The 18,554-nt window shown below is 42.1% G+C and overlaps 1 protein-coding gene and 1 pseudogene across 5 annotated transcripts; both read left to right on the forward strand.

Annotated features, from left to right (window-relative positions):
- Nucleotides 1-1,114: 1,114 nt before the first annotated feature.
- Nucleotides 1,115-14,731, forward strand: LOC147152979 (sodium- and chloride-dependent creatine transporter 1-like). 5 transcript variants are annotated; one of them, XR_015090135.1, is made up of 16 exons: nt 1,115-1,573; nt 4,108-4,386; nt 4,537-4,668; nt 4,749-5,034; nt 5,180-5,312; nt 5,469-5,603; nt 5,709-5,812; nt 6,197-6,321; nt 6,415-6,527; nt 9,744-9,884; nt 11,244-11,489; nt 11,592-11,792; nt 11,913-11,978; nt 12,066-12,115; nt 12,811-12,913; nt 13,952-13,998. XR_015090135.1 is itself a non-coding variant. In XM_086055565.1 (14 exons), exons 2-14 carry the CDS (start codon nt 4,125-4,127, stop codon nt 14,562-14,564), a joined length of 1,944 nt encoding a protein of 647 aa, XP_085911691.1. In that variant the 5' UTR covers nt 1,126-1,573; nt 4,108-4,124; the 3' UTR covers nt 14,565-14,731. The 5 variants fall into 5 exon arrangements, 2 of the variants coding, with proteins under 2 accessions (XP_085911691.1, XP_085911777.1); XR_015090137.1 differs by lacking the exon at nt 12,811-12,913 and adding an exon at nt 14,124-14,160 and having other exon boundaries at nt 11,244-11,792; nt 13,952-14,052; XR_015090128.1 differs by having other exon boundaries at nt 11,244-11,792.
- Nucleotides 14,732-17,498: 2,767 nt separating this feature from the next.
- LOC147152980 (uncharacterized) lies at nt 17,499-18,158 on the forward strand (annotated as a pseudogene).
- Nucleotides 18,159-18,554: the final 396 nt, after the last annotated feature.

The following is an 18,554-nucleotide window of genomic DNA, read 5'->3' on the forward strand; positions in this document are numbered from 1 at the left end:
ATATTCTTTCTCCTCTGCCAAGAGGAGCTGAGCCTCTCATACAGGATATCCATTTCAGTCTTATACTGCCCCCGAGTGGCCGAGGGGCACACACCAGAAAGACCTGGAAGGAGAAAGTGTGACTAAAATTCTTTAATTCTATTTACTTCCATTTAATTCTGTCATTACTGTAAATTTTTATAACATTATTATGGAGTGATATGTTTTTCATTAAAAACATATTTTAAAAATGTGTTTTTGTTATTGAGAGGCCGCAACAGATTAATGCGATTTCAATTTAATTCATTTCAATGGGGTAGGTTGATTTGAGGTGTTTAGAGTTAAAACACAAACATTTTGTAATGGAGGGTGGGGGGATGTTTTGTGATCAAGAAAATCACCTATTTAAAGAGTGCAAGTAAATCCAGTCTCCCAGGGGGACGAAAAAGAGGGAGACTGGAAAAACGAGCCAGGTCCTGAAGGAGCACCAAAACAGTCCATTGCTCCCAGCTGCTAAACAGCCCCCGTTATCGTCAAATTAATGTAATCATTCATTTAATTTCTGAATTTAATATGTTGTGATCCAAATCATTAGACACAATCTGTTTGTACCTGCAGCTATTCAGCTATTGTATATTATAGCCCTATATTATTTATTCCACCATTAATAATTTCTTAGGATATTATGTTGTAACCTGAAACAATATTGCCATTTCATGAATTATGCATATGGAGTACTTGTCCAATTTTGGATGTTTTGTCTTGATTATTGGCCATGGCAGGCACATGGGCGCTGTCCAGTGCTGCATCTGTGTTACCTTTGCGTGTGAAACCTTTTTTTTTTGCAATTGTTTTCACTTATATTATGATTTACTGTTGTGTTGACCATTCTATGGCCAAATTCTGTTTATACTATTTTCAAATCGAACATGCATTTGCTGTGTATCATGCATTTATTGAAAAAAAATGACAACCTCCTTATAAAATAACTAAACCACTGAAGTCATGAAAATCCATTATATTATCAGGAGCCCCTCACTCACCTCACTAGAAAATCCTTTCAGCCATCCACTCGATAGAAAGAGAGAGAGATTTAGTGGGCATAACATGATGCTGACGAATCTAAATAACAAGCGCCGTTGAGCTGCGTCACGAACGTCCTAACGTGCCTCTTTGATGGTTGACGAGCTCTTTATCATAATCCCATCACCGTGACGAACTAAGCAGAAACGTCTGGAGCATTGCACGAGTGAGCGTCTGTGTGTGTAGCGCCGAATACTTGCACCGTACGACCCCCGCTGAGAGTTCTGCACGTAAAAGGAATCCCTTCCCCCTCGCTGTGGATCTGCTGTCGCCCCGGGCCATCAATGAGATTCTTCAGGCTTACCTTCAAGTGCTTCGTCGACGGCTTTTGAGTCTCCCCCTGCCCGCGGACACAGCCCACCTGGTCCGAACACTGGTCGCCTCTTTTTCACCGCTATTGGCTGAGCGCTCGTGTCACATAATCATATCATAAGAAAAGTGCATGATTTTAGTTTGAAGCGTTTCAAAAACAAAGTGGCAGCAATCAGGAAAGAAGATTTGTGAGAGAAAGGTAAATATGTTTGGATTGTTTGCCACAGCACGATTACAATGTTAGAATACATGAGCCAAAAATTGCACAGCACTCAAGTAAAATTACTGTTATGACTCAAGTGAAAGTTAAAAGGAGTCCTCCCGATATCTACTTGAGAAAGAGTAAATGAGATGTTTAAAAGGGGAAGTTAAGTCCAAAATGTTAAATATGTTGAAACACAGCATTCTGATTGAGATGAGTTTGTGGAATAGGACTTGAGCAGCAAAAGCCACCCCTAAGATTTATCAATCTTTGGGGGCGGCCATTTTGCCACTTGCTGTTGACTGAAATTACAGCTGCTCATACACAGCAAACATTGGAGTGTTAAAATATTGGGGTCAAATGTTTCAGAGTTGATTTCAATCCCAAAAGTGTATTTTTAACACTGTCTGGTTTAAATGGAAGTTGGTGTTGGAATTATTTGGCAGAGTTGATTTATTTAGTGTTAACCAACTCGGCATAGAGTTAATTATAAGCTTCACCCACTCGATTAGAACTGTTCTGCTCCAAAGACTTCTGGGCATGCAAAGTGTTACAGTTAAATGTACCTGTTCTTTTTTATTAATGTTATGTTCATGTTTAATTATTAAACAACCAAAGACGTGTTAAGTTCACTCTTACATCTGGGTTGGAGTGTTTTTGTTTGTTTGTTTGTTTTTTTAGCAATGGGGCACTGTGACTGAAAGTGTGTCAGATGAGTTCCTGCCACAAAACAGCGAGTGAATTTTCTCCATCTCTGTCATGTAGCGCTTTCACACAAAGGGTGGAGTGAGGATAATCAATTCACCTCAGGCTAATTTGCGTAATGGGTGTTCTTCAGGGGCGGAACGTAGGTATCAGCCTACCTGTCTGATAGACACTTTCTTTTTTAATTAAATGCCTGTGTGAGGAGAGCAGACAACACACAATGGAGGCTGTCGCGGAGGCGGGTCGCGCTCTGTGTGTGTGTGTGTGTGTGTGGAGGTGGGGGGGCGGTTCGGGCGGCTCTTTACCACACTCTTCAACACTCTCAGTCGTACAGGTCAGAGGATTGTGGTATTATAGTAAGCTCTCATCAGTTATATTTCCAGACTTGAGTCTGATACTGCAAAGCAAATGGTATGTGGTCGTACAAAATCTGCATCCATAAGTTACTGATATTCTTGCACCTGCTATTGTGGAGAGTTGTTTGAGAGAGCTAAAATCCCCAGTGGTTCAACGCTCAAGTGACAAAAAGCCCACATTTGCCGCTATTTTTGTGTTTCACTCACTGCCAGGTGCTTTCTGTGTTGCTGAATGAATGTGCATGGTGGGGTGGGCCAGGATTGCTGTCGATGTTTTGGAGAAAACTGAAAGACTTGAGTTGTGATGGACATAACTTAAAGTTTTTCATCAATGCTTTCCTTGGTTCTGGAAGTGCATAGTGTTGCTTTGGTGGACACGTTTGTTTATAACTGAATTTACTGTACTATTGTTATCTCCTGACTAGTTTTAATTTATACTTGATTTATACTTTTATTTTTGTTTTTTTTTTGTTGTGGCTAATTTGAAAATAATTTGAATTACAGTAGTTGTTTGACAAGGTTCAAGGTTCTATTGTGTGAGTGACAATTGTTAAAGTCCATATACCTCAAGATTTAATGAGACTAATTACAGCCTTTATTGTGAGCTCCTATTGGTAATTAATGTCTCCAAGATTGAGCTCTTTACTAGCAGTTTGCTGAACAGTTGGCAAGCTGTGCCATATGAATTTTAGGTGTCTGCCGCGAGCATCAGCTGCATCCCAAATTGTCCCCCACAAGCATATTCCCTGTCCCACATCTGGTGAGTTTGGATTTGGTCACTCTAGCTGAGCCATGATTGGTCCTAGGGTTGTCACGATACCAAATTTTTGTTCCAATACCGATACCAATATGTATTTTGATACTTTTCGATACTTTTCGCAAACAGGTTAAACACAAATGTCAATATTTGGCTTTATTTTAAAACAGACTTTGAGAACAATAATCTTACAAGTACAAGAGCGAGGGTTGACAATGTAAGTATTTAACGATACTGTGTCAAGAGCGTGAGGGTTTGCTTTGCAGGAGAGTTCATCGTTAGCGAAAAATATAGCTGAATGCGTTGTTTACTTTTTTATAATTCGCCCCTGGCCAATAGCTTTCCTGTTTTCTAACCATTAGGAATAGTGACTACCGCCGCCGATGGTATGGAGGGGTATTATATCTCACGCATGCGCAGAAGTTACTTTAATGGTCAGCATTGTTGTCTGTCATTGCGGTGTATTTTTCCAGCATGATGTGCCGACAGTCGGCCCGAAGCCACAGGATAAGCGTAGGTCCTAGTTGGCCAACGTTGGATTGGTCTATCTAGGCCTTTAGTCTTTTTTTTTTTACATTAAATATACCACATCCTCACTGTGATTATGGCCCACCCTTTTCTAATCTGGATTGTTTTAAACAGATTTATGGCCCAATGAAAAATAAAAGATGGGAGCTTTTAATGATGTCCGAGTCTTATCTTTTCCCATCCAGGTGAAAACTGCCTCTGGATGGAAGCTGGAGACCTGTCTGAAGGAGAGGCTGGGGGGTCGATTCATTCCCTGGTGCCTGTGTCTGGACTGATTCCAGGATGCGGTGAGGGTGGAAGTGCTGGTACGCCCCAGAGCCAGGACAGCGCCTCCACAGTACCAAGGGTGGTAGAGAGAGAGACCTGGACCAGACAAATGGACTTCATCATGTCCTGCGTGGGTTTTGCTGTCGGCTTGGGAAATGTGTGGCGCTTTCCTTACCTTTGCTACAAGAATGGAGGAGGTGAGCTTCACTACAAATTAAAAAATATATATATGTTGCGCAAAACAAAAAGATGTGATTAAGTTTGATAAAAAAAAAAAGAACCTTTCAAGTCACAAAAACCTGGCATTTGTACTATGCGGTTATGACAAATTGTGTTTTTTGTTGCAGGTGTGTTCCTCATCCCCTACTTGCTGATGGTGTTCATTGGGGGCATCCCGGTCTTCTTCCTGGAAGTCGCTTTGGGGCAGTTCATGAAGCAGGGAGGGGTTTCCGCCTGGAACATAGCACCTCTTTTTAAAGGTTACAGCTCAGTCCCAGACATGAAGAGTACCCAGTGGATGTTACTTCATTCATGTCCCGAACTGTGTTCTCCCTCCCAGGTCTGGGCTTGGCTTCAATGGTGATTGTATTCTTCTGCAACACCTACTACATCATGATTCTGGTGTGGGGTCTCTACTTTCTGTACCATTCTTTCTCTAACCCGTTGCCGTGGGCCACCTGTGGACAACCTTGGAACACCCCCCACTGCACTGTCAACTTCAGCCGCAACTGCCACAACAGTGTTGACTCACCTGCTGCTCAAAATGTGTCCTCAAACCAATCGCTCCTTAACATTAGCTGCATGGAGACGGAAGGCATGCGCTCCCCGGTCATCGAATTCTGGGAGTATGTCATGTTTAGATTCATTATCTTGGGTTTTGGAAATGGTATTCCATCATCTCAAATCTTGAATGTCGATAATGCCATTTCACTTGCACGTGCAGATATTCTCCTTTTATGTATCCTTACTGTCTTGTCTTGTATCTCACAGACATAAAGTTCTCCATCTGTCTAGCGGGCTTCATGAGCCGGGTACCATCAACTACGAGGTGGCACTGTGTCTCCTTGCCACCTGGGTCATTGTTTACTTCTGCATATGGAAAGGAGTTAAAACCACAGGGAAGGTAGGAACTGTCTTGTACAAATCATAAAATTGATTGTAGCACATCTAGGAAAAAAATAAAAGCAGGTTTTGTGTAATGATATCTTTTACTCATTTTTAATGTTACAAAATCCAGTGTATTAATACTCAATTTTCTACAATATTGTCCTTCTTGTAGGTTGTATATTTCACGGCTGTGTTTCCATATGTGGTTCTGGTGATTCTTTTGGTGCATGGTGTCACACTACCTGGAGCAATAGATGGTATTGTCTACTACCTTAAACCAGATTGGTCCAAACTGGGAAAAGCACAGGTAGATTCACGTGTATTCACGTCTGTTTGTTTATATTTGGTTGGTTAATAATAACATGTCTGAATTTTACACACAATTTAAAACATTGTTACTCTTTTGTGGTAGGTGTGGATTGATGCTGGTACACAGATTTTCTTCTCATATGCTATCGGACTGGGTGCCCTGACTGCGCTGGGCAGCTATAACCGCTTCTATTACAACTGTTACCAGTAAGTATAAACAATGACATTGAACAGCTCACTGGTACATTGCATTTAGCTCCTTATCAGCTTGTGTTTTGCACTTGGGACCTTCTCAGTCAGGTACAGAATAGAATATCAGATGAAGCAAGGAAATGTGTACACTATGTATCATTTTCAACCTATGCAAACATTTGGTCAATTTCCTTTTTTTTTTAACAAATATATTCAGTTGGTCAATTCCCATGTTGGTGTGTTACTTTTTCAAGTGACCAATCAAAAGTGTTGAAAATGACTTGCTCTCGCAGGCGATGCAATGTAAATGGCTCAACAACATGTTTTGGAGATGCAAGGATTCCGCCCGACCCCAATGATATGTTTCTCACTTGGAATCTATCCTTTCTCTATTTTTAGGGATGCGTTTGTGCTGGCGGTCATTAATAGTGGAACCAGCTTCTTTGCGGGCTTTGTCGTGTTCTCTGTGTTGGGCTTCATGGCTGCAGAGCAAGGTGTGGACATAAGTAAGGTAGCTGAGAGTGGTAAGTTATACAGAGTATTCACTGAATATGGAGTTGAATATTCAGGGAATTCTTTAAATGCTGTTTACATTGAACTTGATTGTTCATGTGTAGGACCCGGCCTGGCATTTATAGCCTACCCCAAAGCTGTGACTTTGATGCCTGTAGCACCATTCTGGGCAGCACTCTTCTTCCTTATGTTACTTGTACTTGGCTTGGACAGTCAGGTAAGACATCCAAAAATTTGTTTTGGACACTTCTTGGTCAATCAGGAACATTGTGGAAAAGTGACAAGTGTAAAATTACACAAGTACATTTGTGGTATCTTTTTTGGAAATGTGCCAATGATTGAGAATGAGAACGCAAACATGAATGTGAAAGTAAATAGGAAAGAATTTAACTTTACTTTTACCCCTCGGTCCATCAGACGGCAATAATATTGTCCCGCATTACAACATTGAAAATGTGCTGCCAGGATTGCTCAGCTCACGTTTGGCCAGTAAGACTTTATTTCCCATGATTGTTATTAAGGGTGTGCATGACTAGTCGTTTAACCGTCTACGATTTATTAAACGTTTTGTATTTTACTAGTCGGATAAAGAAAAAAAACAAAATGTCCATGATGCCCCCGCGGGAGAGATGCTAACGGAAGAGGTTTATTTAAAGACAATTAGCTGGCTAACTTACTATTCAAACCCGCTGTGGACACGCTTCAAACGCGCCACTTACTCACGTACTTACCCAGCTGCGTGTACTAACTTCCATTGTGAGCCCTGAGGTTGGTTTTGTCGTATTGTATAATTATTTGGGTCCCAACAGACGACAAGTCTGCAAGCATTCAACAAGTTACTTATTTTCCACACTTCCCCTCCTTTACACTTCCCGGCCTTCGAAATAAAAGCATGCCAGCAAACCACTACACAGCAGTATTGCTACGGCGTATCTCCGGAAGTATGAAAGTGCGTGATGTGCCATACTTCAGTGCTGCGCGCAGCTTGAATATACTCCCGGACACAAGTTGTTTTGAAAGAAGCCTAAAAAGAAGCCTTTCACCGAGTAGGCTGAGATGAAATTTGGCCGCCTCGCGAGCACATCACACGCATGAGGGCCGATTAGTGGGCCGAACGGACTGTCCAGCTCTGCTTATATCACATTAACATCCCACAAATCACAAGTATTGCCATCACACTGTGGTTTGATATTGGCAAAATGCAGAGTGTGGGTTGACATGATGAGCCCCATGTAGTGCCAGATGAAGTTGGGTGTCTCATCCTGTCTCCTGCGTCCAACACCTTAATCAAGACACTGGAAGCTTAAGTCAAAATAAGATTAGTCTTGTCATGTCATGTCATCTTCCAAACCGCTTATCCTATATAGGGTCGCGGTGAGTTGCTGGAGCCTATCCCAGCCGTCAATGGGCGAAGGCAGACTACACCCCAAACTGGTCGCCAGCCAGTCGCAGGGCACACATAGACACTGTCACTGAGCGGGAATTGATCCCACGCTGCCCGCACACAACTCAGGCGTGTGTACCACTACACTATCAGCGGACAGATTAGTCTTTCGAAGTCCTAATATAAAAAAAAAAATCGAAGTCCCCTGGAGCTGAAAAATGGTGGAACTTCACATTCCATGAGCATTTCCTGAGAGCGACTGAAGAACAGTGAGCAAACAAGTGCTTATAAACACAATATCTCTTGGACATTGGTTTGGAACATTCCCCTCTCCTTAATTAGTCCTGATCTATTGAGCCAGACTTTCCTCAGTTCGACACAAACATTAGAGTTCTGCAGCAAAGTCTATTTCTATTGGAATTAAGGATTCTTAAAAGTTAAGCAGAAGAGGTTATAGTAATTCTTAATACAGTCATGGTACGTATATGAATCCTAACAACTGTGTAAAAGAAAGATTTATTAAGAGGCTAAAATTTGGTAACACAGTTTGAACTGCCATCTTCTTTTCTCACAAGCAACCACCTCTGTATGAAGCTAACTACATTACTTTTAACTTGTGGCTGCACACAGCTGTCTTACCGAATTAACACTTGGACTACCAGGGTTTTGAAACTAATAGAACAACGAGAGCAGTCATTTTCATGAATTGCGCTGAGTTGCATTCTGACAATGACGTCAGTGACTAAAATGATTATTACTTGCTGCTCGAGTGTCTAATATTGGTATTTTGTTTATTAACATTTTGTGGTGAGTACATTTTAATGTAAATTATGTAATAAATGAATGAGAAACAGTCGTTGGAGCGCCTATATTGTCCCGTGCAGCTCTCGCGCTGTGTGCGTGTCAGCTGTTAAAAAATATATTAGTTTGGTATTAGTTTGGTGCCGAAAGAAAGCAGACGCATGTGGCAAAAGACTTTACTGCACTTTACTTCGAAGAAGAGGAAGTAAATCCGAAGTACAATGACTCACATCTAACAGCCTATTTTACCACACGTGACATGGCTGCTCCTCGCCAGGGGAATTTTTTACTTGGACTCGCTGTGTGTCAGTCGGGCAATTCATTCTTAGACTCGTCAATATTTTGAAGCAGATGTAACACCTCTACTATAAGAATTTTTTTTTTATATATATAGATCATGTTGACCAGCAATGTTTCTCAATGCAGCCACTGGTTGCTACTGAAGCCCGGCACCACTGTCCCACCGCAAAAGCCGTCAACTTGACTTGCATGCCGTAGTTAAAGGGGGAAATCAACCCAAATTTACCCATATTTTTTTCAAGAATATGTTCCCGGCAGGCCCACTAGTTGAAACACGGCATTCTGATTAATATTGTGTTTGTGAAATATGAGTTAAGCAGCAAAATCCACTCGTTTTTAGCCATCTCAGGGGGCGGCCGTTTTGTAATTTCTGTCAACTGAAAATGACGTCACAACTATTCTGGGCTCAGGTAATGACCAATCATGGCTCCGCTTCAGAAAACAGGTCAGCCGTGATTGGTCGTTACCTGAGCCCAGATCAGTTGTGATGTCATTTTCAGTCGACAGAAGTGACAAAATGGCTGCCCAATAGATGGCTAAAAACGAATGGATTAACTCTTATTCCACAAACGCAATATTTATCAGAATGCCTTGTTTCAACTAGTGGGCCTGCATAGAACATGCTCTTGAAAAAAATATTTTGGTTTGACTTCCACATTAAAGGAGTAATGACTTTTTATGTTGTATGATACCAGGAAATTGCGCCATGGAAATGAAATATATACAGAATGAAGAAAAGTCAAAAGGAGAGAAGCATCGTATCTATATACGCAGAGTAATAACACATCAAAGTTTGAAAATGACTGCTCTTGTAGTCCTAGTGTTAATCGTGAAGTTCATATACCGTACATGCACATTTGTAATTACATATACGGTCTTGAATCTTCCATGTCATTTCACACATCTTGCCGCCGCCTACCTTTCCCCACTTGTACTTTTCCATTTCAGTTTGTTGGGGTAGAGGGTTTCATAACTGGACTCATGGACATGTTTCCCCCCAAATCCACCATGTGCTCCTTGCGGCGAGAGGTGGTAGCAGCTATCTGCTGTGTCGTCTGCCTCCTCATTGACATCTCCATGATCACTGAGGTACAATTTCACCTTAAAAAAATGCAGCCCTCAGGATCACAGCATATTCATTAGAAATTAAGTTCGAGGCCACAATCAGGAGAATCATTGAGAAATGGTCAGCTGAAGTGCAAAATTTATGGAAGCTATACTATTAGTCAGTTATTGTGTTTGGCATTCAGGTGTGTTCCAATACAACATTTTCACTTCCCATACAATACCGATATTGCAGCTTAGAGTACTGTCTGATACCGATTATCGATCCGATACGATATCAGCAAGAATGATGCAGGCTGTTGTTTTTATTTTAGTATGAAATGTTATAAGAGACTTGATCAAGTAATACTGTTCAAAGAACAACAGTCAGCAACAGTAGGTATGAGAAAATACAACCCATTTATTCCAAACATTGGGTTGCATCATTTCACAAACATAACGTTGCACTTCAGTCAAGTAAATACAGAATTAAAGGACCCTGCGGATTTTCCGGACTATAAGCCGCTACTTTTTTCCTAGGTTTTGAACGATGCGGCTTAGACCAGTGCGGCTATTCTGTGGATTTTTCTTAAACTGCTAGGGGCACTCTAACCGGAATCAATACAAGGCAATTGCCATTAACAGGATGTGACTGCAGGTAGAGGAGTTCAACAGGCGAGGGCGCTATGCACTGGGTTATGCATTAGGTGGTATGTAGTATGTAGTAGAGCAATAAAAGGTGGACATTAACTGACAAACAGGAGTGGCAGTGAAATGAAGATAAGTACTGTTTATTTTCTCTTGGTTCTGTTCTGTTTTAATCAGCAAAGTTGCTGCCGTGTTAAAAGGCACTGTCAGGAAAGAATCTGTTCAGGTACATACATGTACATTTACAGTTCAAAATCGTTCTGTTAATGCAGTAAATATCTAATTTTTCAACATAGAAGAAGACTTCATGGGTTCCAGTGAAAATGATTAAAGTGACTTGTGATTTCCAGAGCTGGGCACTTGACCCTTTTTTGTCGATTCTTCCTCCGTCCGCGACCTGGGTAGCCTACCCTTCCGTCCTCATCCCTCTGTCCTTATCCATAAAAATCATCGTCCTCCGACCCCGTCCGTCCTCGTCCTTTTAAAGCGGTTTCGGCCTTACCCCCGCCCCCACCCACCAAAAAAGAAAAGTGCATGATGCTGCGGGAGAGATGCTAATGGCAGAGGTTTATTTAAAGCTCGTAAGATGGATAATTTACTATTCAAACCCGCGTACCTTAATGGGCACCCACTTCTGGGTTAACGGTTTGACGAACCGCTTGCCACCACACGTATGTATGTAAGGAGACGAAGTGAGCGAGTTGAGAGTTGTAATGTAATTGCTTTATTTAACAGCAGTCATTTTTTATATATCAGTGCAGTGGACGTGAGAGAAGTCAGTCTCTGAACGGATGGGTGGAGACGCCCGGTCACATGGAGCACTTACATTGGCCAGCCCTTCAGGTTGCTGATAGGCTCGCTGGTTTCCCCTCCTGCTTTCGGAGCGCCGACTGGAACACCATCAGTCCGTGTGTGGAGAAACAAATCGCGCAGGAGGAGTTTCGGTGCTGCTACATGTGAATGTTCAATTGAATCTGGTGGCGCGAGTCAATTGAAGTCAATGTAATTATTAGGGGCGGTTGCGTTCGGGGTGGCGCGGATGATGCATTTGGAGCGGTGGGACGCTGAGCAAATGAACCTTTTTCCCTCTTCGCCTCGCGGCAGCAATCAGCTTCGGGGAGTACTACGTCACACACAGCGTCCTGTACACTTGGCGGGTCTTGTGTGGAGAGCGCAAAATGAAGGAAAAGATATCGTTGTGGTTTGTGGACATCCCGAGCTATATGACACGGCCAGCTACCACTATCGGGACGAGAAAAAGAGACCAGGCTTGGAGAACCGTGAGCGAGGAACTTGTTAAACCTGGTATGTTTTTACTCTCTTTAGTTTTTTACAGCTGTTGAACTTTACCAAGACGGCGATATTGTTTGCATTAGTTTTTAGCAGTGTCGGCCACTTGATTGCGCCTTTTTTTTGTTTTTCCAGTCGTTGTCTACCAAGCAAAGCCCCTCCCCCTCCGATGTGTGCAAATGAAGCGGCTGCGGCATTCAGGTTTCAAATTTCCTACGGTCATATGCCACTGCTCCATTTTCTCCGTCTCATTCTTCCTCCTTCCTTTTTCTTCTCCCCTCCGTGCAGACCGAACATGTGCAGTGCACAGGGTTCCTGCCGGGGCGTTCCCAATGCAAGTAAGTACGTGCAGTTGGGTAACTAGTGGCGCGTTTGAAGCGTTCGGAGGCAATTTTTGTCATTTGCCCGTTTCGCCGAGTAGGTTGAGATGAACTTTGGCCGCCTCGCGACTGCGTCACACGCATGAGGGACGATTAGTGGGACGGACTAAAATCCACCTCCACCCTTGCTTAGTCCGTCCCTTTTTTTAAAACTTGTCGTCCCCGTCCCAAAAATGGGCGTCCGTCCAGGACTGTTACGCCCCCGGGATGGAATGCCCAGCTCTGGTGATTTCAAACACAGGAGAAATAAAGATAAATAAATACTGTTTATTTTCTCTTGGTTGTTTTAATCAGCAAAGTTGCTGCCATGAATCTATTCAGGTACATACCTGTGCATTTACAGTTCAAAATCGGTCTATAAATGCAGTAATTTTTCAATAAATAAGTGCGGCTTATATAAAGTTGCGGCTTATATGTTTTTTTCATTATTTTTTTTTAATTGAGACTCCCTAGTTTTTTCATACAGTTTTGTAAGGGGACTTTGTTAGTACACAAGTACAAAAACCGATATTGCCTTGAAAAACTGTAAGAAGGATCTAATACAACACCCCAATTTGCCTATTACTAACATTTCTCCAGGAGAGCAGATGTTGGTTCGCAAAGATTGTATTAACTTGAAATTGTCAGTGTTCACTAACCACCCTTTTTGCCAGGGAGGGATGTATGTGTTCCAGTTGTTTGACTACTACTCTGCCAGTGGGATCACTCTGCTGTGGCAGGCTTTCTGGGAGTGTGTAGTGATTGCTTGGGTCTATGGTAAGATATTAGCTCTGCATTCCCAGCATCTTTTCTACACTAATCCCAGGAGTTCATACAGTAGACTTTCACAGTACAGTGTGCCTTGACATGAGTAAAATTTGTTCAGTGACCATAGCTCAATATACTTGTATCTCAAATCATCTTCCCCTATTAAAATGAATGGAATTACCATTAATCTGTTGCAGCCTTACCCCCTTAAACTAAAACTCATTTTCAAGCATGTCATGTTAATCTTTATGAAAACATACAGTAATGAAAATAAATAAAATTCAAATAAACAATGTTTTTCCACACCATGGTCCTCGGTCGGAAAAGGGAGTGCCCTCATAAGGTCGGGGATGAGATTCTGTAGATGAAATTCTGTAGAGGAGTTTAAGTATCTTGGAATCTTGTTCATGAGTGAGGGCAGGATGGAACGGGATCGACAGGCGGATCGGTGCAGCGTCTGCTGCGATGCGGACTCTCTATCGGTCTGTCGTGGTGAAGGAGCTGAGCCAAAAGTCGAAGCTCTCGATTTACCGGTTGATCTACGTTCCTACTCTCACCTACGGTCACGAACTGTGGGTCGTGACTGAAAGAACAAGATCCCGGATACAAGCGGATGAAATGGGTTTCCGGGCTCTCCTTTAGAAATAGGGTGAGAAGCTCAGTCAGAGGGACTCAGTCGAGCCGCTGCACCTCCACGATGAGAGGAGCCAGATGAGGGGACTCGGGCATCTAGCATTAGCTTCCAAACTTCTGCTTATATTGTATTGTAAATAGCATTTTACTAAAAATATGTGCTTCGTTCCTTCCGCCTACAGTCAAGGTATCCTTCTGCCATCTATCCACCATTTTGTCCGGCTGGACTAAATAGTTATCAGCCCACAGGCCGGTCTGCCTGTCTAAAACGGTCTAAAACGGGCTTCCGTTAGCGTTACTGACTACCAACTTCAACAAACTACCACTAGCTCCACCCCCACCTCCCTTGAGTTGCCTGCCACCGTATAGCGTTTGTATCTCAAGACACCACTGTATCTTGTGACGTTTTGTCAGGCGCAGACCGTTTCATGGATGACGTGGCTCGTATGATTGGCTATCAGCCCCTTCCCTACATGAAGTGGTGCTGGTCCTACATTACGCCCCTTGTCTGCATGGTAAGCGTTATATTGTATGGTTTCACATTTGGTATGTCCACTGGTAGCAAATTTGTCATATTTACTTCCAGGGAGTGTTTCTATTCCATGTGATCAACTACAAGTCCCTAACATACAACAATGTGTACATATACCCTTGGTGGGGTGAATTGTTTGGATGGACATTGGCCCTTTCCTCCATGCTTTGTATCCCACTCACTGTTGTGTACAAGCTGCTGCGCTCCAACGGATCACCTCGAGAGGTCGGTTTGTCTGTCTGCTGCATAAAGTTTTCTTGTCCCTGCTTTTTAGTTGGATATTTCCCTTTCCAACGCATCATTTTGAGTACTTACTAGAGAGCTGTAAAATGAGACACTATCTGTTTGGGTTTGCAGCGGTGGAAACGCCTCATCAGCCCACGATGGGGCAGACATCACCTCGAGTATCTTCTCGCGGAGAATGAAGGCATGCTGCTGCGGGCAGAATCCAAGAATATTCGTCTCTCTGAAGTGTCTGATGCACAAATGAAGTAGCAATGTGACCAGTGGCTACCGTCTTGGTTGAATTTTCTAAAAAGAATGAATACTTTTGCATCTGAGCTCAACAAATAAATTCATGAAAAAACAATTGATTACGGTAAAGACCTAAAGTGAAGTAATTTCAGAAAATGCCAAATGAAATCTAAGTAAAGTAATAAAATATACAAAAAATAAAGCGTGAAAAATCATTTCTATTTCATATATTTGACAAAGTAACTTTTTCCGAAGTGAGCCTGGCAGCGACGAATCCGGAAGTGTGACGTGATTAGACGAACAACAAGGATAGCGCTCAATGGGGAAAGTGTGACAGCCACTCAGAAAGCGAAAGTTGAAATTTATTTTAGGGGATACTAGTGTTTGAAGAGCTGGAGGGGGTTGTTGGAATAATGCATGTTGGACCGCACATGTATGAGCCAGATGCTCGGGATGATGAAAACGTGTCCGAACGTCCGGACATGGAGTGCATGAGACCCACTGACATTAGAAGAATGGTAAGCTAAATAGGCTACGATTATTAGTCTAAAATTGTTTGAAATTTGATGCTGTGCCTTGCTGTAAATTACGCACGATGAGATTACTTATTTGTTCCATATATTATGCTAGCACTGAGCCACGTATGTCATAGTGGGTTGGTGCCCTACATTGTCAAATTAGTTAGTTATTGTTCAATTGTGGTAGTACTAGTAGGCACAACTAAGGTATATTTAATAAATCATAAAATGCAAGTGAATACAGTAAGATTGACTTGATTGGCAGTTTTCCAAGAGGACGTGGCATGTTCATTTCATCAACAGCCATGCCAGCTCATGGCGTAGACTAGAGTGTTGGCTCCAGGCTGCTGCTCCCCACCCTGTTTTTTTGTGTCGCGGGTTGAAATATTTATTTTTTACTATGTTTACAATTTCCGCCAGTAGGGAAATGTAAAAGCGGTTTTGTTTCAAGTGTTTATTGCAAAATCGAACAGGTATGCGGTTGAACAGTTTCAAAGTTGCTTGTGATGAATCTGCAGACAGGAAAAAAACATTACTGGACTGGCATTGCCCGAACGGCCACAGCTGGAATTGGGAGCCACTTAATGTGGAATCCAGTTGAACTGTACACAAATTGGTCCATTTACGTGCCCTATTATCTTTTGGCCACTCAACTGTTGGCCTGAATGTGAACAATGCATCGCCACACGGCGCCGAGGCATTTTGACGAAAAACGTGATAAGAATGGCAAAGACCAGCAAACGTGACAGTAAACAATGCAGAACAATTGGCGACTCGATCTATTCTAGTGACGTTACTTCAATTGTTATACCCTTGTTTTGAGGAATTATGACGCTATACTGTTTTACTGCAATGTAAGGTGATTTTTGACCAGAAATATCACAATTAAATGTTCACCCCACAAGATAGCTTTAGTTGACGTTAACTAAGCAAGCTGGTTAAGCATTTAATTGAGAAGATAATAAATTAATACAGTAGAGTACAGTGATAGTGGCAGAGTGACCCAGAGTGACAACAGCAATAAATTATGGGGGGTGGGGCGGTTGTACATTGATCACGAAAGTAAAAGTTAACCTGTGTCATACTGTTCCAACTGTGGAACACAAGACAAATTACTGCATGATTTAGATCAAAACCAATGGGAAAAGGCATCAAGGTACTTACTGTTTGTTGCCTGCCAACCAGTGTAAACTTTGAGCAAACTTGCACAGGGCCGCTTCCCTACACACTACCCCGCGGTGCACATACTGAGAAAGCTGTGCAATTTAAAGTGCCATTACTCACAATTTCTGTCAGGTAAAGGCCATATCACATGAATGATCACAGAGGAGTGACATAGACGCTTTGAAAGTTGGCACGGCGCAGCGCCGTGTCACATGCTAGCAATGAAAAAGGGACTTATTTTAGTAGGGATGCAGGTGGAATGAGAGTTGAGCTATCGTTTGTTTAATGTGGAATGGTTTTCACTGTTAAATGTGCTGAATAGCAAGACTGTTAGTCGTACTTTAAAAAGATAGCATGTATTTTGTCATCAGCATTTGGCTTCTAAGATAGCAACTGTTACCGATTTTAGATTGGCTACAACTAACTACTAGCCTTCCCCTTTATAAGTAGAAATGGCAGCCAATATTAAAAATGAATTATGTGTGCATTTGTGATGGGTCTCATTAACCCTTAGATGCATAAGTGGGTCAAAAATGGCCCGGTGAGGTTGTTATCTTTAAATATCTTCGTAATGAAAATTTTTTAGGATTTCATCTTCCAGGTATTCCTCAAAAAACATGATTTTGATATAATGCCATTCACATTTTTAACGTACCTTTTATACTTTTTAGGAAATTACAGTTTTTGTATTACTACCCCAAGCTTCCATAAGTGGGTCAAAAATGACCCGCATGCATTTCCTATGGAATCAATGGGAACCATTGATTTTTATCAACTTTGGCTGTCAGAAATAAATGAACTGTGAACCACACAGACTATATCAAAAGTTTCACCCTTCAGGAAGATAGTTTCACACAGCAAGAGCTGACATGTGAAAGTATTATCTTCATATAATATTGTGTGTGTCTTTCATGATTGTTATTATTTATAAAAATTACACTACTTTATAACTAGCTAACACTAACTAGCTAACTAAGATCGCTAATATTAGTATATGCATTGTGTTAACGTTAGTGTGTGTGCGTGTCATTCATGATTGTTGTGTGAAAGAGTATGTTATTATTGTTTATCAACATATTAGCCTACATAACTAGTGTATATGTAAAAACGTTTTCTGGCCGTGCTGAAAAAGAAGGTGGTGCTGATGTATCATAACTAGAGTTAGCCAACATTACTATATGCAGTGTGTGTTTGTGTGTGTGAGTATTTATTAATATAGCTACATATTGATCTATTGGACACATTACTTTTATGTTTCCTCATCCAATGTGTCATGGCTGCTAGATACAGAGCTGAAATTGTCCTACAGGTGCTAGATGATGGAGGCCAGTAACGGGGTTGGACTCTTGAGTCAGAAATTTCTGATGATGAGGACCCAGGCTATTGTCCAGGTGGAAGTGGAAATACAACTGAACAGAATCAATCTGATTCAGAAAATTTCTCTTATGTGTCCTCTGAAGAAGAAAGTGTCCAAATCATGTCCAACAGAATGAGTCGGAAGGGCTTTTACTGGAGCGAGTTCCCTCCTGACCAATGCAGACCACAGAGCCACAACACCCTCAGAAGTCAGTCGGGGCCTGCACAAGGGCTTAGCACCACTGCCTCACCAGAAGATGCATGGGAGTTCTTTATCACTGATGATATAATACAAGAGGTGATGAAGGGACCAAACTTGGAAGGATGTAGAGTAGCAACAGCTAGAGGAAAAGAATGGAAAAATGACCTTGGAAAAAATGGAAAAAAAGATGAATTTATGAACTTCATTGGATTGACCCTGCTTGCAGGAAGTGAGAAGAACTGGGATGTATCAGTCCGAGAGCTATTTGGGAGTTCTCTACATATTCCCATGTATAAGGCCTCTATGGCTATTGGAAGATTTGCAGACATTCACCATACCTTGCGCTTGGATAATCAGAGGACCAGAGCCTTCTGACTGGTAACAGACCATATGGCAGCCTTCCGCAATGTATGGGACCTATTCTTGGTCAACTGCAAAACGCCATTCATCCCCAGTGATTGTGTCACTGTGGATGACCAGCTTGTGCCATTCAGGGGTAGAAGTTTCTACAGTACATGACAAGCAAGCCTGCCAAGTACGGCCTAAAGATCCTCTGGGTTTGTGATGCAATAGATGGTATCGTTTACACGGGGAGAGAACCAGGGGAAGAAGTTCAGAAGAATCTGGGGGAAAACATCAGTTGTGTAGTAGATTTAGAAACGCAGGTTGCAACATCAAAAATGTTTAAAAGGGAAAAAATGAAGATATGGGCGGCACGGTGGGCGACTGGTTAGCACGTCCGCCTCACAGTTCAGAGGTCGTGGGTTCGAT

The sequence above is a fragment of the Filicampus tigris genome, chromosome 1 (genome assembly GCF_054856515.1).
Source record: "Filicampus tigris isolate MCC_2025a chromosome 1, RoL_Ftig_1.0, whole genome shotgun sequence".
In the NCBI taxonomy this organism is placed as follows: Eukaryota; Metazoa; Chordata; class Actinopteri; order Syngnathiformes; family Syngnathidae; genus Filicampus; species Filicampus tigris.